Raw genomic sequence first — 27,885 nt, 5'->3', positions numbered from 1 at the left:
GTGGACTCAGTGTTGAAATGATACATTTATTTCACAAACGGTATCAGCTTTCAGCAATCCCAGTGTATAATCATACAAAAGCTTCTGGATGCTAACATACAGCCTACAAAGCAGAATTAAATCACATCTTTGGACAAGAATTTTACCATAAACTAGTAAGTTGAACATAAAGGAAATACAGTTAAAGATATATGTTGAATTGTTGTTCGGCTGTTAAGTCATGTCAGACTCTGTGACCCCATGGACTGCAGCTCCCGAGGCTCCTTTGTGCTCCACTATGTCCTGGAGTTTGGTTAAATTTGTGTTCACTGAGTTGGTAATAGTAGCACACCATCTCGTCCTCTGCCGACCTCTTCTTTTGCCTTCAATCTTTCCCAATGTGAGTATTTTTCAATGAGTCAGCACTCTGCATCAGGTGGCCAAACTATTGGAGCTTAAGCAACAGTCCTACCATTGAATATTCAGAGTTGATTTCCTTTAGGACTAACTTTTTTGATCTCACTGCAGTCCAAGGGTCTCTCAAGAGTCTTTACTAAGTTTTAAAAAAAAACAAAACAAGAGCTCAAGTTTTTCTATTAGTTAAAAAAAGAGTCCAGTTACTTTTTGTGATCCTTCGTACTTTTTTTCTGTGACCACCCCTGGAAAATTGGTTCTCCTGGCTAATTTTTAATCAGAAGCCAGATGCATATTGCTTTAAATCAAACAGCACTGCACATGAAGTCATGGGCAGTCAGCCTTACACTCACAATGAAAACTCTCCTTTAAAAATGTCAGATTTAATTGCCAAAATTACTTTCAAAACAGGTAACAGTAACAATTTTGTTTTGTTAACAAACAGATAACAAAACAGAAAAAGATAACAAAAACAGGTTAACAACTATATTTTATACAAACCAGCTTAGGTGGTTAAGGAAAAAGTCAGATACTTAATTGTTGCAATCCTTTTTCTTTTCAAGGTCACATTTTTCAGGCCTTTAAATGAAAAAGAAAGTTAGGGATTAGAAGAAAAATTAAAAGAGCTAAAATTGGGATTTAAAAAGCTCTGATATTTAATTCTTTTTAAGGATATAAATTCTCTTGAAGGAAAATGTAAGGGGCACATTGGAAGCCATATCTGAAAACTAAATTTTCAAGAGCCTCAGTGGCCAATGGAGTCTCTAGCAAAAGGTGGGGTGGAGGGAGGAATAAGATATTTGGATATTTATTCCCCTGGCTTTTCCCTGGAAGGTATATCACTCAAGTGAGGTTCAACTCCTAACATGAGGCCCTCTCTATTGCCACTGCCACAGACTGCTCCCTGCTGTGCCCCCTCAGGTCTAGGGGTGGTGATGGAGCCTCATTACTACTAACTAGGGATACCGTCCTCTCCCTAGCCCTGTGATTTTTCATTACATTGTGAGTTATCAAACTCTCAAGATAGCATAATATGAAGATGCCACCTTTTTCCTGCTGGGTTTCCCTAAAACATAGCCGATTTCTTATTTCTGAGAAGCTATCAGCTCTAAGAAACAAAAGCATTAATATAGAATACAGTGAGATGATTTTCATGAGTGACTTAAACAAGGTGAGCTTGCCAAGCTATCACTTCTTCCTCTGCTTATCTTCAGAACTATGGTAATAGTGTTTTCTGAAACATGCTGTCTCCAAGTAGAATGTCTAAGCATCAACAGGGATTATTTTAAAAACACTCAAGGAAGCTAGAAGTAAAAATTATGCTAATTGAAACTATCTGTGCTAGAAACCTAAAGCCAACCTTTCAGTCCAATACTTAATCCAGAAGTAACTTTCATAGTAACATGTTCAATAAATGCAACAGACACTGTTTAGTAATACCAGAAACAAGCCTTGGAAATCACAATTAAGCCCAAAGAATGCTAATACTGTATATATCTAAAGCAGTATTTCTAAAATATAGGTTGTAACAGATTTTGCAATCAATTCAATGGGTCGTAACATTTTTTCAAATGACACATACTAAATAATTACACAGTAATGGACATAGAGTTCATCATACAAACCTACATTTACGAGTACACGAAGTACTAATAACACATATTCTTATTGTGAGTGGCAATCAATAAAGTTTGAAAGCCACTGGTCTGAAGAGAATCCTTTTCAAACAATGTAATGATTAGAAGGATAAAAGCATGTTATTTCAGCCAACAGTGTCCTCGGTCCTCACAAAACATACAGTTTATGCTGTTCCCCTGTACAAGCACATTAATAGTTGAAATAGGGAATTCCTTGGCAGCCCCATGGTTAGAACATGTTTCATTCTATTTCATTTCTGTTAAATGATGACTGCAAATGACAGCTTAAAAAGTACTGGCCTAGAGCATTAACAGTCAGTATGGAGAAATCTGCTCCTCTCACAGCCGCCTTCCTCAGGGTTTACCTCACTTCCACTGTGGTGGCAAGCACTCAAATCCTGCTCCTTCTCTTAGGTTCCTGTGTAACTACCGTATGACTTCTACCACCTGGTGCTCCAGTGGGAAAGAGATGTTTGGATGGAGAAGCAGATAAAAAGTATGGAGCAGGGACTTCCCTGGTGGTCCAGTGGTTAAAACTCAGGGCTCCCAATGCAGATCCCTGGTTGGGGAACTAGATCCTATGTGTCACAACTAAGACTCAACACAGGGAAATAAATAAATGTTGATAAAAACAAAAAAGGTACGGAGCAGATGTGAACATACCCGCTCCTCACGTCCCTGCACTCACCGCCATGACACCCTGAGAACAGCATCACTGCAAACACCTCCAGCTCATGGCCTGAGTGCCATGGAAGCAGCTGAGTGAGTAGGAAGGGAGTTGGGAGGATCAGTATCCCAACCCTCTCACCCCTGCCAAGTGCCCCAACAGGACAGAGTAGCAGCCACCACCAGCAGAGGCTGGAAAACACACCTGGCACTGGCTACCTTCCCTCACCGTCTCACCTCCCGGCTCGGGCTTCCAGGAATCACCTCTCACACTAACGCCCTGCACTCAAACCTCTGTCTCAGGGTCTGCATTTGGATCAAAGCACACCAGTGTACACAGTGTTGTTTGGAGCCAGAACGGCAATGAAGAGGAAGGTCTGTCCCATAAAAACTGATAAACTGACAGGAAAGACAATGATTTTTTGTTTTTAATGTAAAAAACTCAAAACAACACTATACTGTTTTGGGGGTTAAGGGGGAGGATGAGGCAACAAACTAACTGAAGGGTCAGCGAAGCTGTTATAGGTGACTTGTTTCACCTCAAACACAAGAGCGCTCTACCCAGAGGTCAGAGGGTGATAAGGGCTGTGATGGGTGTGGTCCATATTCACTTCTCTGGTGGCTCCCTGACTCCCCATACTTAACTGTTTGCTTTACTTCTTAGATACAGGTTAAGAAGGAAAAATATGTTTACTTCCTGCAAAGAGAAAATTCTACTATTCAGCTCAAAATAACTCATATACTATGGAAAATATGAAGGGAGAAAAACAATTATGTTGATACTGTGTTAATTATTTGGAAGTTACCTTTAACCTTTTTCTGTTCCAATGAGATACTTAGGGGTCAAAGAAAGTACTCAACCCAAATTTTTATTACAGATTATGATGAATTTACTAATGTTTTCATTTAAAACTACATTTTAAACATTAAGTCTACTACATGTTGAGCTCTGCAGCCAACACTGTGAATCAGGACTTTTATCAGAATCAAAAAAGAAACCTATGGCTAATTGTTCTCTGCATCTTCCATTTTGACAAGTATTCCAAAGACAGAACAGCAGCAGAATTCCTTCTCTCAGGAAAGAAGTCATGAGAGCTACAGGTAAATGATGGCCTTGTACTGAAAACTTCTCCAACGTGGCAGGTACACCTGGACCTGAGCCTAGACTACTCACCCTGACCCAGCAGGAAGTGATGGCACCGCTGAAGGGACATTAGCTTGAGGTTTATCTTTCTCATCCTGCTTGAACACAGATTTTGCTTCTTGAGATGTTTCACCGACTTCCTTAGTCACGCTGCACCAAGGAAGGAGACACCAAGTTTACAAGAGGTATAAAAAGAAATAAAATCTTTAAAAAGGGCCCAAATAACAAGAATAAACACCAGGCTTTCTGGAAATTCTGACTGCTGAATCTTATGATTAAAGTTTACTATAACACTTCTGGACAAACACATTTTCCCCTTATTAATTTAACAAATGAAACAACAGCAGATGGAAGTCTAAAGTCTTTATAAAATCCCCTCCATTGCTTCTGTCACTTGACAGTCACCACTGAATCACAGCCCTCATGTGTCACTGATATGAGGACTGAAGGGCTCTCCCAGTGTACCTCACGTGCACATTAGTGCTCACACTTAAGTCAAAGTGGGAACAGGGATGTGGAGTAATTGGAAGAAACACACTGGCATTATTTCAAGGAGAAAAACCCCAGCATAAACAATTGGGAGTACTCTCAAGGCTCCTATTCCATATCTAAAAAAAACCCAACGATGAAAACCAAATTCCTTAAAAACTGGCTACACAGGCAGTGACTTAGAAGTGGAAGAAAGTTACACAATTTAGAATCTTGTCCAATTTCAAACAGGAAAGAAATGTTCTCAACAAAACTGACTCCTAAAACATCAAATAAAAGATATGAATGGTGCCAGAAATTTCAGATAAAGAGGGGAATGCCTAATGTGTGGGTTTCCCAAGTCAATAAAAACATCTGAGAATTCCATTTAAATGTCAATCTGCATGTCGGAGGGTCCAAGATTATGATCACTGTGTTATCCTGAGTGATCAAAAAGGTCATTCAGAATTATGAGAGACAATCCTGTAAATTAGATTTCCAAGGAATAAAAGTTCTTATCTTTTCTCTTCTTCCCTCCAGGCATCTTGAGACAAGAACCAAATTTTCTTGTTGAGAAGTCTCTAACTCCTGCAGTCAGTACTGTCACCCACACAAGTGGCACAAAATAAGTAGTTCAAGTCTTACACTGAGAATCTTCACTGGCAGGGACTTCCCTGGTGGGAGAGTAGATGGGAATGTGCCTGCCAATGTAGGGAACATGAGCTGGATCCCTGGTTCAGAAGATTCCAGGCCGAAGAGTAACGAAGCACATGTGTCATAACTATTGAGCCCAAGAGCCACAACTACTAAAGCCCACACACCTAGAGCCTGTGCTCCCGGACAAGAGAAAAGTATCAGTCACTCACAAGAGAAGCTGCCGCAATGAGAAACTCATGCACTACAATTACAGTCTAGCTGAAGTCCTCAACTAGAGAAAGCAGCAATAAAGACCCTGTGCACCAAAAACAAAATAAATAAATTGGAAAAAAAAAACCACATGAATTTTCACTGTGAAAGGCTGCTTTAATCTTGAAATATGAGTTCAAGCAATGAAACAATCTGCTACTCCTACTCAAGTTCTTCTGATGGCTCAGTGTTACTGAGAACATTAAGTACAAACTTGGAAGAGTCTTCTCTAAGTTATATATATCAAAAAAACTTAAGTTGGAAAACTTTACTGGAAAATATTAACTGAGTAACTATTACATGACTTCCACCACCAAGCTGCTCCGGTGGGAGAGAGATGTTTGGATGAAGAAGCAGATAAAAAGTACGGAGCAGATGTGAACATACCCGCTCCTCACATCCCTGCACTCACTGCCTCGACACCCTGAGAACAGCATCACTGCAAACACCTCCAGCTCACGGCCTGAGTGCCACTGAAGCAGCTGAGCGAGTACGCAAGGGAGTTGGAGGATCAGTATCCCAACCTTCTCACACCTGCCAAGTCTCCCAACCGGACAGAGTAGCAGCCACCACCAGCAGAGGCTGGAAAACACACCTGGCACTGGCTACCTTCCCTCACCATCTCACCTCCCGGCTCGGGATTCCAGGAATCACCTCTCACACTAATGACCTGCACTCAAACCTCTCTCTCAGGGTTTCCATTTGGTACAATGAACACCAGTGTACAGTGTTGCTTGGAGTCAGGGGTGCAAAGATAAGGAGGGCCTGTGCTGAAAAAACTCATAACCTGACAGGAAAAGCCATTTATTTTTTTAAATGTAAAAACACAAAACTTCACTGCTTTGGGATGAAAGGATGAAGCAACAAACTGACTCTATCAGTGAAGCTCTATAGGTGCCTCGTTCCACCCCAACCACCACAAAGAGAGAGCTCTGCTCAGGAGTCAGAGGTGATCAGTGCAGTGATGGGAGTGGCCCATGTTCACCTCTCTCTAGGAGAGACCCCTGACTCCTCCTAATTAACTGTCAGCTTTGCTTCTTACATGTAGGTTAAGAAGAAAGTTAAGTTTTCCTTCCTCCAAAGAAAGAATTCTCATGTACTATGGAAAATACGAAGGGAGAAAAACTAATAAATTCTTGACTGTGTGTTAATAAAATTATTTCTAAGTCCGTTTGACCTTTTTCTGTTCCAATGAGATCCTTACAGGTGGAAGCAGGTACTAAAACCAAATCTTTATTATAATTAGGATGAACTACTGACATTCTCATTCAAAACTTATTTTTTAAACGTGAAGTCTTCTGTATGTTCACTCTGTGTCAACACTGTGAACCAGGAATTTTCTCAGAATCAAACAAGAAACCTATGCTTAATTTAATTCTGCACCTCCCTATTGGCAAGTATTTCAAGAAAGGCAGAACAGCAGCAGAATTCCTTCTCTCAGGGAAGGAGTCTCCTGGAGAAGGAAATGGCAACCCACTCCAGTATTCTTCCTTGGAAACTCCATGGACAGAGGAGCCTAGCAGGCTACAATCCATGAGGTCACAAAGAGTTGGACACAACTTAGCAACTAAATATGAAATCTATTCATAGGTAAACCATATATTATGTCTTTCCAGTGCATTGTTTTCCCTATGGGGAAACGATTTTCCGGTGTTTTTATATTGGTTGTCAAGTTGCTCGGGTGTGTCCAACTCTGTGATTTCATGGTCTATTCATGGAATTCTCCAGGCAAGAATACTGGAGTGGGTAGCCATCCCTTCTCTAGGACATGTTCTCAAACCCAGGGATCGAACCTGGGTCTCCAGCACTGCAGGCAGATTCTTTACCGTCTGAGCCACCAGGCAAGTCACTCACCTCTATGTACTTAACAGTAATTCAAATCTAACCACTTCCTTCATTATATAAATCTCTTCAAAATTTTCAAGTACTTTGGTGTTTTGTTAAGAGTGGCTTCTTGCAGACTCCTGGATTCTTCTCTAACAATGTGGGTTCAGTGTTGGCCTAGGTCTCCACTGCTGTAACCCTCAGGATGCCTTCAGGATTCCTGTCCAGTGTTGGAACTTCTGATTCCTAGACCCCATGTATGTATTTGTTTCAAAAAAGCACTTTTTTGGAAGAGGACATTCTCCAGTATTTTTCCAATAAAGAGCTTGGGAGATGGAAAAAAAAGAAAAAGAGTACTGACAGGTACAGGTAAAGGGCATCACTGTACTCAAGACATCTTCTCCAACATCTCAAGTATGCCTGGGCCTGAGAATAGAATACTCACCCTGACCCACCAGGAACTGAGGACGCAGTTGAGGGGACGTTAGCCTCAGGTTTTTCTTTCTCATTCTGCTTTAAGACAGATTTTGCGTCTTCATTTGTGGCATCCTCTTCATTAGTCACTCTGCACCAAGGAAGGAAACACCAAGTTTACAAGAGAATAAAAAAACAAAATCTAAGAAAAGGGCATAGTAACAGGAAAAAACCACTGGGATTTCTGTAAATTCTAGCTGCTGAACTTCATGATTAAACTTCACTCAAACACTTCTAGAGAACAGTCCCTTTCTCTGCTAAGATCAAAGACAATGAATAGCAATGAAGACCCAGGGCAACCAAAAATAAAAATAATTTTTAAAAAGGATCTTCACTGGCTACCACTGCTTCAACCTCGAAGGATGATTTCAAACAAAGAAACAAAAAAACATTGTTACTCCCCTCCCCAAGTTCTTGTGATGGATCAGTATTACTCAGAGTATAAAATACAAACTGCTGAATCCCACATTCAAGACCGCCCAAAATCTGGTTTAATTTTTGTGCCCCTCTATTCTCTTAATCTCATGAACCTGTATGTCACCCCCACTGTATGATCATAAGGTATGTGACTTAGGTCATACCTGAATGGCCGGGTGGTTTTTGGTATTATCTTCAACTTAAGCCTGAACTTTGCAATAAGGAGCTTGTGATCTGAGCCACAGTCAGCTCCAGGTCTTGTTTTTGCTGACTGTACAGAGCTTCTCCATCTTTGGCGACAAATAATATAATCAATCTGATCTCGGTATCGACCATCTGGCGATGTCCATGTGTAGAGACGTCTACTAGGTTGTTGGAAAAGGGTGTTTGTTATGACCAGCCTGTTGTGGTGACAGAATTCTATTAGCCTTCGCCCTGCTTCATTTTGCATTCCAAGGCCAAACCTGCCTGTTATTCCAGGTATCTCTTGACTTCCCACTTTTGCATTCCAATCCCCTATGATGAAAAGGACATCTATTTTTGGTGTTATTTCCAGAAGGTGTTGTAGGTCTTCATAGAACCGGTAAACTTCACCTTCTTCAGCATAAGGAGTTGGGGCATAGACTTGGATTACTGTGAGGTTGAATGGCTTGCCTTGGAAACGAACTGAAATCATCCTGTCGTTTTTCAGATTGCACCCAATTATTGCATTTCGGACTCTTTTGTTGACTATAAGGGCTACTCCATTTCTTCTAAGGGATTGTTGCCCACAGTAATAGATATAATGGTCATCTGAATTCAATTCGCCCATTCCTGTCCATTTTAGTTCACTGATTCCTAAGATGTCGATGTTTATTCTTTCCATCTCCTGCTTCACCACATCCAATTTACCTGGATTCATAGATCTAACATTCCAGGTTCCTATGCAATATTCTTCTTTACAGCATCGGAGTTTACTTTCATCACCAGACACATCAACAGCTGAGTGTCCTTTCCACTTTGGCCCAGCCGCTTCATTCTTACTGGAGGTATTAGTATCAGCCCTCCGCTCTTCGCCAGTAGCATGTTGAACACCTTCGGACCTGCGGGGCTCATCTTCTGATGTCGTGCCAGACAGCCTTCCCTGTTGTGTAAGAAACCTGCATGTGGGTCAAGAAGAAATAGTTAGAATCGGATGGACACAGAACAACAGATGGGTTCAAAATTGGGAAAGGAGTTGCTGTTTAGTCGCTAAATAGAGTCCAACTCTTGCAATCCCATCGGGCTTGCAGGAACTTCATCTGTTCTCTTCTAGCCCTATCTTACAGATTTATTTTCATATTATAATTTTAAATAAATGAAAAGGAGGAAACTCTAGGCATGTGGCTGTCATCCACAACAACCAAGAGTATTAAGCTTTACTGTTTTTCTAAACTAGTAAAAAAACCTATGAATCAACAGAAAAAACAACATTGAGATGAGAAAATAGTGTAAGAACCAAACTTTTCTCCTAGTACTTTTATTTGTGACGTGACTTCAAAGGTTTTATTGGGGCTTATACTTCTAAGTTAAAGGAAGTTATAAAGGGAGAAATAACCAAAGTCACAATGCACTGCAATAATTAAGTATTTAATGCTTAACTCTTACATTTTCTTGTTTCCATTTAGTCAACCACCTCATACTACCCCCAAACTATTACCATATGTGAAAGGATCATTCTCATGTACTCTGATAATTAAAGGAGCCACTATTTTCCTTGGGGCTTCCAAGGTGGAGCCAGCAGTAAAGAACCGGCCCTGCCAACGCGGGAAACATAAGTGACTTGAGCTCGACCCCTGGGTCAGCAAGATCCCCTGAAGGAGGACATGGCAGCCCACTCCAGTATTCTTGCCTGGAGAATCCCATGGACAGTGGAGCCTGGCGGGCTACAGTCCACAGGGTTGTAAAGACTGAAGCACTGTTTTCCTTGAGTTCAAGTGTAACTCTTCCAAAACACTGAGAGAGGCTGGAACAACAACAGGTATCTAACACCACTGAGAAAGATGTTTCTTTTTAGGTGGTCCAGTGGTTAAGAATCCTTTGCGCAATGCAGGTGATAGCGGTTTGAACCCTGGTCTAGGAAGATACCACATGCTGCAGAGCAGCTAAGCCCCTGCGCCACAACTACTAAGACTGCGCTCTAGAGCCAGAGCTCTGCCTCAGAGAAGCCACCACACCACACGAGAGGAGCCCCTGCTCACCCCAACAGAGAAAGCCCGCGTGCAGCAGGAAGACCCAGGGTAGCCAATGAATATATAAATTAATAATAAACAAAATATATACTAAAAACGAGAGATGCTTTTTAAAAGAACTAGTTTTGAAGCTTGTGACTGTCATGTTACCTGACTTCTTCACCAGCAAGAGGTGATTTGGTGAGTTTAACTTCTTCTGTTTTTTTAGGTTTCTCTAGGTCTTCTGCTTTGACCAAATTACTTGAGCTTGTCTCTTCGGTCTCCTCTCCTGTCTATGAAAAAGGAAGTGTAATAAGTTTTACATTAGGGTGAAAGCTGAAAGATCCACCCAAATATATTGTTTCCGGCTAGTCTTAACATGGGTTTCATCTTTAAGTATTCACTGAAAATTGATTTTCCCTCACAGGGAATGCTTTGCTTTTCACTTAGTAGTGTTACTATTAGAAGGCAGCTAGCTTGATTTTTGCTGAAGCCTCAAACCTCAGTTTGTAAATTGAGAAAATCTACCTGGGAACCTTCTGCCATTTCTGAGGAAGCATTCATCCCATTCACCTATAAACTTACTTTAGTTTGTGTACTCGGAGGCACTTCTGATTTTGGTTCTACATCACTGACGGAGCTGGCCAATGCTTCATCCTCCTTTTTCCTGGCATCCTCTGACTCAATGCCTTTTTCCTGCTCTGCAGCTGCATCTTCCTTCTCACTAATATTCCCTCCAGATTCCCTGTTGGCATCCTCCTCCTCTTCCTCTTGGTCTAGTGAGAGGCGACCTTGTTTTCTCTTCCTAATCACCAACAGTCACAAAGAAGAAAAGACAAACAGGCAAAATAATTTGTTATCCCTTCCTGAATTCCAAACATAATGCTGCAAACCTAAGATAACTCTTAAATTGGGGACTAGTGATTAACACGCATGATACAGCGAGTGGGAGACAAAAGCTGAGATTTTGTCGAAGAAAAAAAAAAGAACTGGATTCCTACTGTAAGCATTTTCCCAAAATACTTAGAATCAAATATACTGTTCTAACTTAGGATCAGCTATTTTTAATAAGAAAACACCCAAAATCACCTCACAAAATCAATTGGTTCAAAAAGAGAGATCTAAGAACAAACAAATGTCAGCTATGTGTTACTTTTTAAAAGTCATTTCATTTGGAGAACAGAGACTGAAGAGAACCTTAGATTTATACACACTGCTTCTGCCTAGAGTTCTGAGGGAGTGAGGGATGGGGAAGACTTGTATCCTCTGTCTGTCTAAAGAGAGGAAAGATGGAATACCGAAAAACTCAAGGACAAAAGCACTGGGCTCAAGACTTAAAACAGTAATTGCTTACTACTATTGTGGCTCCAAGGGATTCATGCAATATTCAAAATCTTTTTTTACAATCTACTTTTTGTTTCAATGCCCAGGAAGAGAGAAACATCAGTTAGAGAATAAGACAGACTTGATTTACAAATGGACATGTGTATAAAGACACACACAAGCGGTGTAACCAAATAAAAAATTTTTTAACTGAAATTTCATTTTAAGTCAGGTGCACTTATTAATTACACATCAATTTTTTAAAAAATTAAAGCTCAAAAATTTTTAAAGCTTTCCAGAGAATAAGAATGTAATTCCAAAACACCACAAAATGTTCCCCTCAATGAGAAAAAGGTTAGAAACACTGGCAGCAAGAAATATATCATCAGATCAACCCCATCAATCACAATGGTTGTGACAACAGCCCCTGACTTCAGGGCCTTGAGGGCAGCATCACCTGGCCAGAACGCTCTCAGCCTTTCTTTTTGTCCCTTTGGTTTTCTGTGTCTCCTCTTCGCCATCCACTTCATCTCCCTTCACTAATTCATTTATATCATCTTCATGACACTCTCCACCTGAAATCACATAACAGTGTGGTCAGACAGACAGGAATAAAGGTTTTTCACATTGAGATGACGTATTTTCTTTAAGAAAAAAAAAAGTCTAGTACTTTCCTTTGTTCTTCACCAGAGTAAAATATCATTTTCTGAGGGCTGTCCTTCCTTGCTTCTGAAGACTAGGCTACATTCCCCTATTCTAGGCCTCCAAGACAGTCCATATTTTTCTCCTTAACTCACTCCATTTATACTTAATGTTTCCAATTCCTGCTATGCTCCACACACTATGAGGACACAGTTGTACAAGTCTTTAGCAGTATATGCTGAATGAATAAACAGAAATTCCAAATCTACTACTGTACTTCTCAAAAAGAAACTGATGCTTCCACCTGGTCTTGGACATCTTTCAAACTAACCAAAAGATATCTTTTCTATCAATAAAAGAGGTTTAGAAAAAGCCTTAAAGACTTCAAATTAGACATAACAGAAAAAGACACATCTTCAGACACTGACATTCAGGGTTCCCAACAAAAGTATTGCTTCTCCTGTCTTCAGACACTGACATTCAGGGTTCCCAACAAAAGTATTGCTTGGATGCCCAGTCTGACCACGTTCTGTGGGTAACAATCAACAGATCCTGGTATACACACAGATTCTACCAGACCACCAGATTTTGTTCTTACTTCACTTAAGCTTTTACAGAAAATACAATATACCAAAACGCACACAGTATAACGTAGAGATCAATGAAATTATGCCAAGTGAACACACTTGTATAACTAGATCCAGCTGAAGAAACAGAACATGACCAGCACTGCAGAAGCCACTTGGGCCCTGCAGCAATCACTAGCCACCACCCACATCCCACAAGGAACCACTATTCTGAAGTCTAACATCAAGGATTAGTTTCATATGTTTTTGAGTCTTAAGCAAAAAGCCTACAATATGTACTCTTGCCTCCAGCTTCTTCCACTCAACATTCTAAGTCACCCTTCCTTACATGGAGCTGCAGCTCATTCACTGTCATCTCTAAATATACTATTTCATTGTATGACTATACCACAATTATCCATTCCTGCATTGATGGACATTTGGTTTGAGACCATTACAAAGAGTGATATTTTAAATATTTCTCCAGATCCATTTAGTTTTTAAATGTTTAACTCATGATGAACTAGGACCACCAAAACTCGAGAAAAGCCTTTAATATCAAAGGCAAGACTGAAAACAAACACAAAGGAAATCAGAGGAAACAAACTAAGGGGGGGGAAAAAACCCTATGTAATTAATCTCCTCAGAGGCATCCACAAAAAAAGGATGACTAAAAAAAATTAATAAAAAAAGAAAAAATTAGAAAACTCTTAAAAACTACCAACATGACAGCAGTTTAGGGGAAAAAAAAAACACACAAAGATGATGAGAATGAGCCAGCCATAGGAAAATTTGTGAAATGAGCATTTGAGGTCAACAAAATAGTCAATACATGGGTTCTAAAACTAAAGCAAGGTTGGTATCCTACACAGCAAATGGTTAAGTTACAGCGTTTTACGTAGAGTCTGAATACACAAATTTAATTTTGTTTCCTCCTAAAACCTGAGCAAAATGACTACAGCAAAAAGACTTGTAAAAGACAAACACACAGCGGTGGGTACCTGGCTGTTTTGGACATGGAACAACAGACTGGTTCCAAATAGGAAAAGGAGTACGTCAAGGCTATATATTGTCACCCTGCTTCTTTAACTTATATGCAGAGTACATCATGAGAAACACTGGGCTGGATGAAGCACAAGCTGGAATCAAGACTGTTGGGAGAAATATCAATAACCTCAGATATGCAGATGACATCACCCTTATGGTAGAAAGGGAAGAAGAATTAAAGAGCCTCTTGATGAACGTGAACAAGGAGAGTTAAAAAGTTGGCTTAAAGCTCAACATTCAGAAAACAAATATCATGGCATCCGGTCCCATCACTTTATGGTAAACAGATGGAGAAACAGTGGAAACAGTGGCAGGCTTTATTTTTGGGGGCTCCAAAATCACTGCAGATGGTGACTGCAGCCATGAAATTAAAAGAGGCTTACTCCGTGGAAGAAAAGTTATGACCAACCTAGACAGCATATTAAAAAGCACAGACATTACTTTGCCAACAAAGGTCCGTCTAGTCAAGGCTATGGTTTTTCCAGTACTCATGTATGGATGTGACAGTCGGACTATAAAGAAAACTGAGTGCAGAAGAATTGATGCTTTTGAACTGTGGAGGTGAAGAAGACTCTTGAGAGTCCCTTGGACTGCAAGGAGAGCCAACCAGTCCATCCTAAAGGAGATCAGTCCTGAATAGTCACTGGAAGAACTGATGCTGAAGCTCAAATTCCAATACTTTGGCCACCTGATGCAAAGAACTGACTCATTTGAAAAGACCCTGATGCTGGGAAAGACTGAAGGCGAGAGAAGGGGATGACAGAGGATGAGATGGTTGGATGGCATCACCAACTTGAGTTTGAGAAAACTCCGGGAGTTGGTGATGGACAGGGTGGCCTGGCGTGCTGCAGTCCATGGGGTCACAAAGAGTCAGACCGACTGAACTGAAAGCAAATAGAGTATAAAAAGGCAAAACTACAAGGAAAAACAGAAACCTAAGGAAAATCACTATTGGTCAGGGTCAACAGAACACAGCAGAACAGTGGGATAGGCAGGGACAGAAACAAGAGTTCTCTGTGTTTATCTCTGCAGATTTCAGAAAATCCCTTAAATTAAGCAAAGTTTAAATAAACGAACATAACCAAAATGATAACACAACACACTAAGAAAGGACTTGGGGGGCGGCGGTAGTGAGACCAGAACTGCACTCCAGCCCCCTTTTCCCTCCATGGTTTCTCTCCGCTCCCGCGAGTAACTTCGCTCCGGGGGCTCCGCTAGCCTGCCCGCACGCCGCCCGCTACCCAGGACCGCGCCGTCGGCCTCTGCCTCGAGCAGACCCCTTCCGACGGCCCTCGCTGCGCAGGCTGGGACGCCTCTCCCCCCTCCGCCCCCGCCGCGGAAAGTTAAGTTTGAAGAGGGGGGAAGAGAAACATGGACATGAAGAGGAGGATCCACCTGGAGCTGAGGAACCGGACCCCGGCAGCTGTTCGAGAACTTGTCCTGGACAACTGCAAATCAAATGATGGGAAAATTGAGGGCTTAACAGCTGAATTTGTGAACTTAGAGTTTCTCAGTTTAATAAATGTAGGCTTGATTTCAGTTTCAAATCTTCCCAAACTACCTAAATTGAAAAAGCTTGAGCTCAGTGACAATAGAATCTGTGGAGGTCTGGATATGTTAGCAGAAAAACTTCCGAATCTTACACATCTAAACTTAAGTGGGAATAAGCTGAAGGACATCAGCACGCTGGAGCCTTTGAAAAAGTTGGAATGTCTGAAGAGCCTGATCTGTTTAACTGTGAGGTTACTAACCTGAATGACTACCGAGAGAGTGTCTTCAAGCTCCTGCCCCAGCTGACCTATCTGGATGGCTATGACCGGGAGGACCGTGAAGCCCCAGACTCAGACGCCGAGGTGGACGGTGTGGATGAAGAAGAGGATGATGAGGAAGGAGAAGATGAGGATAAGGAGGAGGATGAAGACGGCGGGGAAGAAGAGTTTGATGATGAAGAGGATGAAGATGAAGATGCAGAAGGGGAGGACGACGAGGATGAAGTCAGTGGGGAGGAAGAAGAGTTTGGACAAGACGGAGAAGTTGATGAAGATGACGAGGATGAGGACGAAGACGAAGATGAAGAGGAAGAAAGCGGGAAAGGTGAAAAGAGGAAGAGAGAAACAGATGATGAAGGAGAAGATGATTAATAAGACCCCAGTAACCTGCAAAAAAAAGAACTGTTCAGTATTGGTTGGACTGCTGACATGGATTTGGTAGCTGTTTTTTAGTTTGTTTTTTTTTTAAAGAAAAAAAAAAAAGGTAGCTGTGATACAAACCCCAGGACACCCACCCACCCAAAGAGCCAAAGAATAGTTCCTGTGACATTCCACCTTCCTCCATTTAGTCCCTCTTGGAAATCCACCACCAAGCTTGGGGACTTCACCCCAACAAAATTGTAATCGTTGTTAGGTTTTTGTGTAAGACTTGCTGTAGCGTGGATAGCTGTGATTGGTGAGTCAACTGTCCGTGGCTACCAGTTACACCAAGATTGTAACAGCATTTTTACTTTCTGTACAACAAAGAAGCTTTGTAAACAAAATCTTAACATTTTGAAAAAAAAAAAAAAGAACGGACTTGGGAGACTAACGTCTCCACGGACTTTATAGTATTTTGACTGCATACCCTTAGCAAAATGCATTCTAGAGACCAAAAAATGTTCTATTCCTATCAGTAACATCAGTGTTGGTGTTTTGAAAGTATTTCTTTTACATTACAGGTAAAAGCAAGGAAGTTGTTCTGCTAATCATATTAAGAATATAGATCTTCAGCATATGAGAAATGACACACAACTATAACACTATGAAATCAAGTGAAAACAAAGGTAAAACTGCCTCTGTAAGGTCAGCGTCTCCTAGCTCTGCTCACTGGAAGGGAAGAGACGCAGCATCGCTCTAGCTGTCCAGTCGCCAGGTCCTGTCCAACGCTCCGCGGCCCCACAGACTGCAGCGCCGCAGGCCTCCCTGTCTTTCATCATCTCTCAAGTGTGCCCAAGTTCATATCCACTGAATTGATGATGTCATCCAACCATCTCACCCTGTCGCCCTCTTCTGCCTCAATCTTCCCAGCATCAGGGTCTTTTCCAATGAGTCAGCTGATTGCACCAGGTGGCCAAAGTACTGGGGGTTCAGCTTCAGCATCAGTACTTTCAATGAGTATTCAGGGTTGATTTCCTTTAGGATTGACTGGTTTGATCTCCTTGCAGTCCAAGGGACTCTCAAAAAGAGTCTTCTTCAGCACCACAGTTCGAAAGCACCAATTCTTTAGCACTCAGCCTTCTTTATTTCCCAACTCTCACAGAATTGAAACATTTATCTTTTTTCCCTCTACCTGGTTGATCCTACCAGTACCATAGGCTTGTCTTAAAGATTAGTCCATACATAAGCATGCATGGTCAGTACAATGAAACTACAAAGAGCTCACTCAATCAGTTACGGCTTCTTTGGTCGTTTGATTACTGCAACTGGATTACAATTAGTTACACTAATCATTGTTTAAATTTGTTCTTTGTTTTCAAATGTGCTGTGTCTCCCTGCTGCACTGTGTCATTGTCAATGTTAACAGCTGTATTACTTATGTCCTATATAATTTATAAGAACGCTGTCTCTTGTCATAATCAGTGTGTAATCAGGCCTCAAACAAAACTTCTATGGCTAAACATTTTGAGAAAATCACATAAACATGAACATAAAATAATTGTAATAACATAATTCTAGGTATGGTAAGAAGCAACAGGGGAAAATGTCTCCTGGATTACAGTCAGACAGAATCCAGAGAAATTTTAATTATTCATGGAGCCTGGTCCAAACTTAACACCTGGAGGGGCACATCAAGAATTTTTTCTAAACTGGGATGAGCCTCCCAGTGTTGTGGGACAAAAGCTGTTCATGGAAAGTCTCCCAAATATTGGTCAAATTCCGGATCAAGAGGGGAAGACCTGAGAAATGAAATCAGCAACTGCAGCCCTTCAATGTGAGTAAATGAGCCCCGAGGAAGAGGAATACCTAAAACCTAGCAGGTATCAGACTGCAAAGACTCCTTTTGGTGAACCCTGAGGTAACTGGGAATACAAGATTACAGGCTCCCAGAGAGGTGATGGACCTACCAAGGAAATAATTTTAATGAGCCCTGACTCTTGCATCTCCCCATACATAGAAAAGTGCTGAATTTCTTAACCGGAGATACTGTCTCTTGGATCTGAAGTTCAGTATCTCTAAGTCAACAAGTCTAAAGCAGACACTTTCCAAAGAGGAACAAAAAGAAGATAAATCTCAACATTTGGAACACTGGCGCCAAAGGTGGACACTCCGAGCAAGATCCATTGACAAGCAGAACGCTCGTCACCCTTTCTTTCCACAAGGCTGTGGAATGGACTCTGACAGTGGGGAACTGTTGCAGAGAAGAAGCCAATTTTAACTCCTTGATCTTGGAAACTGTTTCTTTGACTTCCTTTTCGTTCTTTTCGTTATTACAATCATACCGTAACAGCCTACCTCAGAGGATCCTAGAGTTGGACGTGTCTGAGCGACTAACACCTGCACAGGACCCTGCCTGCCCCTCTGCCTAACTACTAAACTAAAAAGTTTTTGTTCGGCTCATAGAGACAATCTGACCCCACTCACCTGTGAATAGCTTAAAAAGAAGAGATGATTACACCCCTTCCAAAGGCTGGCCCTTCCCAGAGATGTTTTTCAAGACTGAAGACCCTTTTTACTTTACTTCCTCACTGCCTCTCCCTATTCTGTCCTTTGGGTTTAGTTCCTCAGGCTTCTCTCTGTCTCTCTCTCTGATTTTATAAAACCTGGCATCCAGACCCCAACAAATTAAGAATGTTGACTTTTAAAGCTGTATTCCTTGCCTCAACACCTCATCTCTTGGATTCATTGGCCTGTCCTTCGACAAGCAGAGCAAGCTTGTACTCAGTATCAGATTCTTTACCACTGCACCACCTGGAAAGTCTTCTGGAATTCAAGTCCATCCCAGCTACTATTTACGTGAGTAACTTTGGGCGCCTCAGTTTCTTCATCTGTAAAATGGAGAGCATAAAAACATGGACCTGGTAATGTTACGTGATTAAGCTAATAGTGAAGTAGCAATGTAAAGTCCTTGAAACACACAAAAGGCATCTATGAAAAACCTACAGGAAACATAATGAATGGTAAAACACTGTTTTCTCCTTAAAATTGGGAACAAGGCACGGATGTGAATGCTCACCACTCCTATTCCACACACACTGGAACTGTACCAAGTAAAATAGGGCTCAAAAGAAATAAAAAGTATGCCTACTGGAGAAGAGGAAATAAAATGGTTTCTATACACACACAGTATGATCTGTCTTCCGGGATAGTGAAGGGTAAGGGTGTTCTTGGAACTGTTAATTTTAGTGGTAGTTACATAAATGTAATAAGCATTTCTCAAAAACTCACAGAACACTGTAAATTTTACTGTACAAAAGTTAAAAGTAGAACTATTTACAGCATCATTATTATTGACATTTATGAAGTCGATGTATTGAGCGAGATACACATTCCATAGACGGAATGCCAACCATCTCCAAAGGAGAAAGGGGCCCCAGGGAATGGGGCCATCTTCAAAAGCAAGAGTGGTCATGGGAGAAACCCTCAGAGTGTGGGCCATCTCAGAAGGCGAGAGGCCTGAAAGCATTATTAATATCTACAGGGCATTAAGACACTGCACTCATGAAACAAGAATATGATGCTATACACAAGTTTTCAAACAAAAAAGTTTTCGAAATTAAAAATATCCAAGGGCCACATCTTGATGCCCACCCTGGTTATAAGGACAACAAGAAGACAAAGCACATGCTCCCCAGTGGCTTCTGGAAGTTTCTGGTCTACAATGTCAAACAGCTGAAGGGTTGATGACGTTCAACAAATCATCTGTGTTGTGACTGCTCCCAACACCTCCTCTAAGAACCTCAAAGTCATTGTGGAAAAAGCAGCCCACCAAGCCATCCAAGTCACCAACTCCAATGCCAGGCTGCACAAAGAAATTTACGGACAGCTTATGGAAGGAGGAAAAAAACTCAAAAGAAAGTAGAATGTTAAAATACTGAAATATTCTCATAAAGCAAAAAAAAACAAAAGAAAACAGAGGATAAAAAACAGAAAAACCAAAGTACCAGTCCATAAGGTATAACATAAGAGTTAATATATAAATGATGATGATAACTGAAAAAAATGAAGACAACTGTCCCTCCTCACATTTAAAAAGCTACAGAAGGATGGATGTCACTGTGAAATATCAGAAACAAAGATAAGATTCTATCACCTTCCAGAAACAAACATTTTATATAAGTGAGTAAAAACTATCAACAAGAGACTTTTTTAATAAAAACACTGGAAACTTAGAAAATAATGGGACAAAAACCTTCAAAATTCACATTAAAAAATTATTATAGAACACAAAATTCCATACCAAACTATTAATCATGCATGAGGGTCACCTGGTTATTTTCAGATAGTGATGGTCTCCAAAAACAAAAAAAGATTCTATCATGCAATTTTGTTCAAGAAGCTATTTGATTATTTATTCTCATTTTGGTGGAACATGCCAATAAAGACGACGACATGGGACCCAAGAAACAGGGAATCCAAGAGAAAATGAAAATAAATGGAACATCCAGAGAGATGGTCATGATGACAAATCTTAGGTTTAAAAATGATTTAAAAAAAAAGCCAAATTGGAGGTCAGAAAAAAGAGGGACTTCAAAAAAAAGGATGATTAATAAGTCTATATATGTTGGGAGGTAACTCAAACAATTTTGAGAGTTCAGAATCAAATCAGAAGTATACAGATGACTAAGCAACAACAAAATGAAAATTATTCACTACCGAGAAAACTAGTGCAGCAAAAACAGTAACTCTATATACCACTCAATGTTTACAAAGTCATTACCAAAAAAAAGGAAATAATATTAATAGTCTAACCCAAACTGAGGTAGGAACATTGGCAGGCTGGGGAGGTGAAAAGGGTCTGAAGGTGAAAAAGTGTGTGTTGGCAGAGGGGAAAGACTCAAGGAGATGTTAAAAGAAGACCTAACATGAATAGGTTAAGTCAACAGACAATGGAAACACCAAATTTTACAAGAAGAAAACAGTTCCTTCTTGGGAGGACTGACAGGGATGAGAAGTGATGGAAGCGGTTCATTTTCAAAATAAGCCTTTCAGAAATATCTGACTATTTTTAAGCAGACTCATGGTTAACTTTGATTAAAATGAAAACTAGTTTTCAAATGATCACAATAAACGATATGGAAAGACCAATGTTGGTGCAGTGAATCTTAGTGATTATGGGCTCCCCCCGAGGCTCAGTGGGTAAAGAATCCGCCTGCGACGTGGGAGAACACTGGAGACTCCGGTTGGATCCCTGGGTCAAGAAGATCCCTTGGAGGATGTAACAGCAACCCACCACCCTATTTCTGCCTGGGAAATTCTACCGACAGAGAAGCATAGGCGGCCACAAACGATGGGGTCCCATTGAGTCGGACCCACTTAGCGACTAAGCACACACACACAAATAATAATGGTAGCTCGGTAAGAGCGGGACTGTGAGGGAGTGATCAGAAATGAATCTTATTTGTAAGAATAATCTACAAATCTAATGACTGACTGGAGCAAAAGAGTGAGAATAAGGACAACTCCCAAGGGTTTTTTGTTTTGTTTTTATCCTGAGCAACTGGGCGGGCAGATACATCTAATGAGATGGGGAGCCTGGGGAAAGCGCAGGATGGCGAAGGGGTAGGAATGGGTCAAATTTTGGCCGGGTTCTGTTTTAGCAGCATATACAAAAAACAAAACAAAAAGGTCCGAAAGGAGAGCTATGAGTATAGAGGTTGCAAAGAAATAACGGACATCACTATGTGGACTTTTTAACCAGATCTCTTCTGAGGGCAGGAAAGTGAAGACATGTATCTGGGACGTAATGCTAGCTAGCAATTCCCTGGGGACGGAAGGTCTGGGGATAAGACTGCCTTTCAGAAGAGTTCAGGATTGCTAAGGGTACGCGATGCCAGACCACCGTCAGACTCCGAGGTAGGGTTCTCGCGCTCCGAATAGGGAGACGGCCGAAGCCAGGCCCCGAGAAGCAGCTGCGCAAAACGTCCCCGAGCACACAAGCCGGGCCCAGGGGGCCGCGCGGGGCGTGCAGGCGGAAGAGGACGCCGAGCCGCTCGAGAACCCGCCCGCCGGGCCAACGCACAAACGGTCAAGCGTGCCTCGAGCGAGGCGCTGGGCGGGGCAAGCCGCCGTTCGCCTCAGGTAAGAGTCTCTCACCCAACGGCACGCAGTCCTCGTCCTTCGAAGTGGAAATGTCTTTGGAGTCGAATTCCTCCATGTCGCTGTCGCGCGGAGCCCACGGGGACGCAGCAGGGGCGCCCAAAAGCAAAGCTCCAGGAGGGACCGTAGACTAGCAGCGTGGTCTATGGCGCCTGACTCCGCAACTTCCCCCCTCGCCCCGCAGGGTGTGCGCAGGCGCAGAGCGTGCCACGTGATCGAAAGGCAATGCTTCCGGGCCAAAGGCTCCGGCTTGACCCTGCTGGGGCGGTTGGAAGACCGCGGGCTCTGGCCTGAAGCGGTGCATGCTGGAACTTGTAGTCCTCAGAGCTCAGCTGTTTCGATCTGTATACGCTTAAGGAAGATTTGTTTTGCCCTTGAGAAAACAGATTACCTTCGCTATTCACAGGTTGGTATTTTTAAATTTTCTTGTTATAACTTACTGTAACCCCTCCAAATCAATATTCGCGATGATTGCTAGGGTTATTCGAGGACATGCGCAGAGTGGAAATTTTGAGTGAAAATTTTAACCAGTAGTGGGTTGTACCGAGGATGGACCTCACAATCCGCTGTCTTGCTTCAGCTCTTCTAGTGTAAATAAATAGCTTCACAGCCTCTTCAGTACCGCGTTTTTTTCATTTTTCTACTTCCTGTCGGTGATTTCGCTGTTCAGAATGGCCGCCGCGCTTATTCTCTAACAGCAGGGTGAGCACAGCCCTTAGCAAGCAGCCGTTGCTGTGCCTTCTTCCCTGGCACCTCGCTACTTAGGCAACAGGGCTTGGTCGGCCATGGTCAGTACCTCAGGGGGTGCCAAACACAAATGACCAACTGTCAATCAGGGATCTTTGGTTGTCCTGCCCTTTTATTGGTCAGCGCTGCAAGTTGGCCTCGCTCACAAGTAACTGTCAATGAGACCATTAGGAAAGCGATTCAGCCAAGCGTCACTGGTGTGGTCATCAGGTGGAGAGTGAGCTAAGTGGCGGGTTCAGGCCTTCTCCTGGCGGCTCTCCAGCTCCCCCCACCCGCCTTGGACCAAAGGGTGAGCCAGAGGGCCCGGGAATAGACTGGGGAGTATGTCTAAAGTGCTCCAAAGCCCTCACTAAAGCCCTCTACTAGTCTTGGCCCAGCCCTTGAGGCAGCGTGAACTTCCTCCCCCAACCGACTTTGCTGTCTGCCTGGGTTGCAGTCTGAGACCTGGTCTCCCATTTGGATGGCCTAGAGACTTGAGGGCCAATTGGGTTGAGCGCAAGACTCCCTCAGGGATGACAGCTGCGCAGCGTGTGGGAACCTGACCCTGAAGGTGATGCCTACTGAGACCTGCCTCCTTCTAGTCAGGACTGGGAATTAGCAGGGTGAAAGCTGTGCCTTGGGACCTTACCCTTTCTTGTTAAGGCAGAGAGTAACATTCGTTTGGTAGCCATTTATAGGGACATCCTTACCTGACCATGACCTGATCTAAAGACAAAGGATCTGACTCTAAGAAGTTTGCAGCAACTAACCTCACCCCTCCCTCACCTTGTTTTTAAACGATCTTGCTGACAGTTTTCCATAACTTTGGGCTTCTTAGGACATGAGCTGCCCATTTCCTTCTATGGACCTGTAAGAAACCTCTGTTCCAAGCTCTAATGTTGTAGTATCGATAGGCCTCCCTGCATCTGGCACATGGAATTGCAATTTGGTAACAGTGCTGTGGTGCTGTCTTAATGTTCCTAAGAACAAGAAGGCTCTGGTGTGCTTTATGAAGAAAAATGTGTGTGTTAGATAAGCTTTGTTCAGGTATAAATTGTAGTGCTGTTGGCCCTGAGTTCAATGTTAATGAATCAAAAATTTGGTACATCAAGAAAATGGAAAGGGAAATTTGCCAATCCAGACGTGAGGCTGCTCCATAAAGTGCTAAAGTGACATCCAGAGTGCACGAGGAAGATATGGAAAAGCAGCTGTTTGTGGATTCATAACAACTGATTATAAAAGGTGTGGTGGAAAGCACTGTGAGGCTGAAAGCAAAAGAAATTTACCGTCCTGTTACCCAAGGTCAGAAAAATGTGAAGCCCTTCTCTGCTAGTGCTGGCTGACTTGCACACTTCAAAAGGTGACAAGATGTGAATAGTGTTAAGCTTGCAAGTGAGGCAAGTTCTGCAGATCAGGAGGCTGCAGAAGAATTTAAACAATACTTGCTAAGTGATATACAGGAAAAGGGTATGTGGAAGAGCAGGTTTTTAGTGCTGATGAAACTGGCTTATTTTACAAGGACATTTGCAAAAAGAACTTATGTAAGGCAGATGGGCTCCAAGGTCCCTGGCTTTATCATTCCAGAATTATGCAACCCTACTTTTGTGCACCAATGCCAAGAGCAACTTTTTTTTTTTATTTTTTAAATTATGAAAGTATGAGAACACTTGGAAAATACAGAACAAACTTACATATATTTCCACTATTAATATATATTACAATTATTTTTAAGTAGATGAATTAAGAATTTAGTTGGAATTTCAATATCAAACTAAAAAATAGAATGAATATATAGAGAAAGAGAAGGATATAGTAGACGTGAAAAGCACTATGAGCCTATTCAACATAATTAAGATTTATACAATTTTCACACAACATTAAGATACAAATTCTATTTAAGTTCCCATATACTATAAACTAGGAGACACTGGAACATATCCAAGGACATAAAACAAGGTGCAAAAATTTCATGGTCCAAAGGTACAGAAATCATACAGTCTATTCTCTGATCATTGTGGAATTATGTTAGAAATCAATATCAAAAGATATTTAAAACTAACCCACATATTTTCAAGTGCAATGTGGTATTTTTCAAGAGACATCTTTAACTTAAGTCATTGAAAGCTTCGATAGAAGACTGAAGAAACACAGAGGGTGATTTTAGGGAAGCATTTAAATGAGAAATTAATAGCAAAATTGGAAATTAGTATCAAGGATACTTTAAATATCCCATGTATTTTGAAATTAAATGTCCACTTTTAAATGATGGATGTATCTAAGATGGCATACAAGGAAAATTAGAAAATATTGATCATAGAATAAAAATGAAGAGAATTTACCAGAACTTGTTCCCTGCAGCTGAAGCTGCTCAATGCAATTAAATACAATGTGAAGTCTTTGTATGGAAATATGGTATGGAAAAAAATAATGGACAGTAGCATAAAATTTTGTGAAATTTGAAAACATGTACAAAATATCATAGCATGTTAATTTCCTGTTTAAAAAAAAAATACATACTGTTTCTTGTAAGTTTCAAGCCTCAATTTTTTTTTAAATCACCAAGATAATAAACTTTCTAGACTGTCAGCAGTAATACTAGATGCCAAAATACATGGAACTATATCAAAGTTTTGACTGAATGTAAATTAGAAATCTAGCTTCTATTCATACTAAGAAAAACAAGTGGAATCAAAATGTGATAAACTTTTAGCTATGCAAAAATTCTTAAGTTTTCTAAAATATGTTGTACATACTATTTATATATGTATATAAAAGCTTTTCTACTATGCTTCATATTTGAGAGAGAACAGCAACAAAAGAGATGGAGAAATTGGGAACCATAAACAAAATGAAATGGGTGCACCGAATATGAAATAGAAAATATGAAATAAACTAGATAAAAGTAAAATATCATATATAGTCCAGTTGTTTTTAAACATGTCTGCTCATCAGAAACACATCTGAAGCTTTGGAGACAAAAAGCAGTACCTGGGCATTTCTAGTGTTCAAAAAATTCCAATTCTGGATTTTAAAAAGTGATTTCACATTTCTCTGTCAAATGGTAGTTTCAGTGATAAAGAATTCTATTATTTTCTGTTGACCAATCACAATACAATGGTATGAAGCAAATTAGTTACATAATCACAATAGTAAAAGCTGTTTTTCAGTTTTCAAAATCAATAGCCATACAAAAAAGGATACTTAAGAATTGCAAGCCATAATGGAAACAATTAACGCAACAATATAAAATAATTACATACAATTTGGGGGTTTTAGTAGAGTGATGTTAAGTGGAGGTTCACATGCACGTTTTCATCCGACCATCCAGTCTCTATTTTTTGGTTAGTGTATTTAACCTATTTACATTTAAGATAACTACAGTTTATATTTAAGGTTAAGTTCTGTAATCAAATCCAGGTCGCTTTCAAGTCAGATTCCCTGGGGATACCCAGTCCCTTGGCCGGATCCCCTCTCTGGGAAGCCTGCTGTGGGGCTCAGAACCTTCACAATAGTGGGAGAACATTTTTGGTATTACTGTTTTCCAGTTTCTGGGTCACTCACCTGGCGGGTGTGGAATCTGATTTTATCATGATTGCGTAACCCCTGCTGTCTGGTTGCAGCTTCTTTGGACATGGAGTACAAGGGCAACTTCAAGTGCAAACCCCTACTGGTGTACAGAGCTTCAAGTTAACAAACACTTAACCTTAACCAGAAAAGTGTGAACCATTTGCCAGTCCACTGGAGGTGGAACAAAGGTTGGAAGACACCTGACTGGTTTCCACAGCTGTTTCATACCAGAAGTTGAATACTATCTCTAGGGCAGAAACTTCACCTTCAAGATTTTGTTAAATTTTGGATAATGCCCCAGTCCACTGCTGTGAAGAACTCAAAAATGCCGACCCCTATGTAGGAGTTCTTTTCACGCCCCCAAATACTAAGTCTCTCATCCAGCCCCTGGATCAGGGCATAATAAATGTCTTCAAGGCACAGTATACAAGGGAGCTTTATAACAAGGCTTTCAAGGCTCTCAAAGTCAACAAGGAAACTACCATGATGGACGAACTATTGGAAGTCAGTCACTATACCCAATGTGATTATGTTGGCACAGCCTGGGACATCAAGCACAGCCTGTAACTGTTGGAAAAATGTTTGGCCAGGCTGTGTGGAAAATTTTGAAGGCTTTGAAGGTGCTGCAGAAATAAAGAACAGTGTCAAAAACATAATGCATGCTGCACAGCAAATAAGTGAAGGCTTTGGTGACATGAAGAAGGATGTGGAGGAAATTTTGGCAGAGAAAGCAATAGACAGTGATGATAGTCAGCAGAAGAGTCCAGGAATTGTCCCTCTTACAGCAGCCAAAATAACAGAATGGAACTCTGCCTTGAAACAAATTTTCAGTGACATGGAAGGGTGTAACCCTATCCTTGATCGAAGCCTCAAATTTAAATCATTAACTTCTGGTGTGTCTGCCCCTTATGATGAGATGCTTAAAGATGTGAGGCAAAAAGCCAGGCAGACAGGACCGGCCCAGTTTCCAGAGCTACTTCAGGAGGGGAAAGTGCCAACTACATCAACAAGTGAGAGCCAAACCTCTGAGGTTAAACTAACAGATGTCAGACTGTCAACCTCTTCCTCATCTGCAGAATCAGTTCCACCTACTGATGCAACATGCCAGGCTTCCCTGTCCTTGACTATCTCCTGGAGTTTGCTCACTCTCATTCACTGTCAGTGATGCCATCCAACCATGTCTGTCGCCCCTGTCTCCTCCTGCTGTTAGCCTTTGCCCCGCTTCATTTGTACTCCGAGGCCAAACTTGCCTGTGTACTCCAGGTTCTCTCTCAACTTCCTACTTTTGCACTCCAATCCCCTATGATAGGAAGGATTTTTTGGTGTTAGTTCCAGAAGGTCTTGTAGGTCTTCATAGTCATTCAGCTTCTTCGGCATTAGTGGTTGGGGTGTAGACTTGGATTACTGTGAAGCTGACTGGTTTGCCTTGAAATAAACTGAGGTCATTCTGTTGTTTTTGAGATTTCACCCAAGTACTGCATTTCCGACTCTTGTTGACTATGAGGGCTACTCCATTTCCTCTAAGGGATATCTACCTATAGTAAACATAATGGTCATCTGAATTCTCCCATTTCTGTCCATTTTTGTTCACTAATTCCTAAAACTGTC

At 41.4% G+C, this 27,885-nt stretch overlaps 1 protein-coding gene, 1 long non-coding RNA gene and 1 pseudogene across 2 annotated transcripts; 2 read left to right on the top strand and 1 right to left on the bottom strand.

The window, feature by feature from the left end:
• Positions 1-6: 6 nt before the first annotated feature.
• On the bottom strand, positions 7-22,180 carry LOC122421112 (craniofacial development protein 2). Its single transcript, XM_043436914.1, has 8 exons — positions 21,982-22,180; positions 11,899-12,016; positions 10,704-10,923; positions 10,290-10,411; positions 8,094-9,068; positions 7,484-7,603; positions 3,871-3,990; positions 7-972 (listed from the first exon to the last, which is right to left on the bottom strand). Exons 1-8 carry the CDS (start codon positions 22,040-22,042, stop codon positions 927-929), a joined length of 1,782 nt encoding a protein of 593 aa, XP_043292849.1. The 5' UTR covers positions 22,043-22,180; the 3' UTR covers positions 7-926.
• On the top strand, positions 14,903-15,989 carry LOC122421115 (annotated as a pseudogene).
• On the top strand, positions 22,176-27,744 carry LOC122421118. The gene is made up of 2 exons (XR_006263446.1): positions 22,176-22,390; positions 26,331-27,744. It is a non-coding gene; the product is annotated as an uncharacterized LOC122421118 (long non-coding RNA).
• Positions 27,745-27,885: the final 141 nt, after the last annotated feature.

Source organism: Cervus canadensis, chromosome 18, assembly GCF_019320065.1.
Source record: "Cervus canadensis isolate Bull #8, Minnesota chromosome 18, ASM1932006v1, whole genome shotgun sequence".
Lineage (NCBI taxonomy): Eukaryota > Metazoa > Chordata > Mammalia > Artiodactyla > Cervidae > Cervus > Cervus canadensis.
Note: the sequence above shows the minus strand (reverse complement) of the source record. Positions and strands in the feature narration are given on the sequence as shown.

Excerpts from the sequence above, each read along its gene's own strand:
- LOC122421112 (XM_043436914.1), bottom strand. The coding sequence starts at position 22,042 with ATGGAGGAATTCGACTCCAAAGACATTTCCACTTCGAAGGACGAGGAC. Across the intron at positions 10,412-10,703 it reads CTCCGAGTACACAAACTAAA|ACAGGAGAGGAGACCGAAGA; the intron begins GTAAGTTTATAG and ends CCTTTTTCATAG. Across the intron at positions 9,069-10,289 it reads CTTGCTGGTGAAGAAGTCAG|GTTTCTTACACAACAGGGAA; the intron begins GTAACATGACAG and ends ACCCACATGCAG.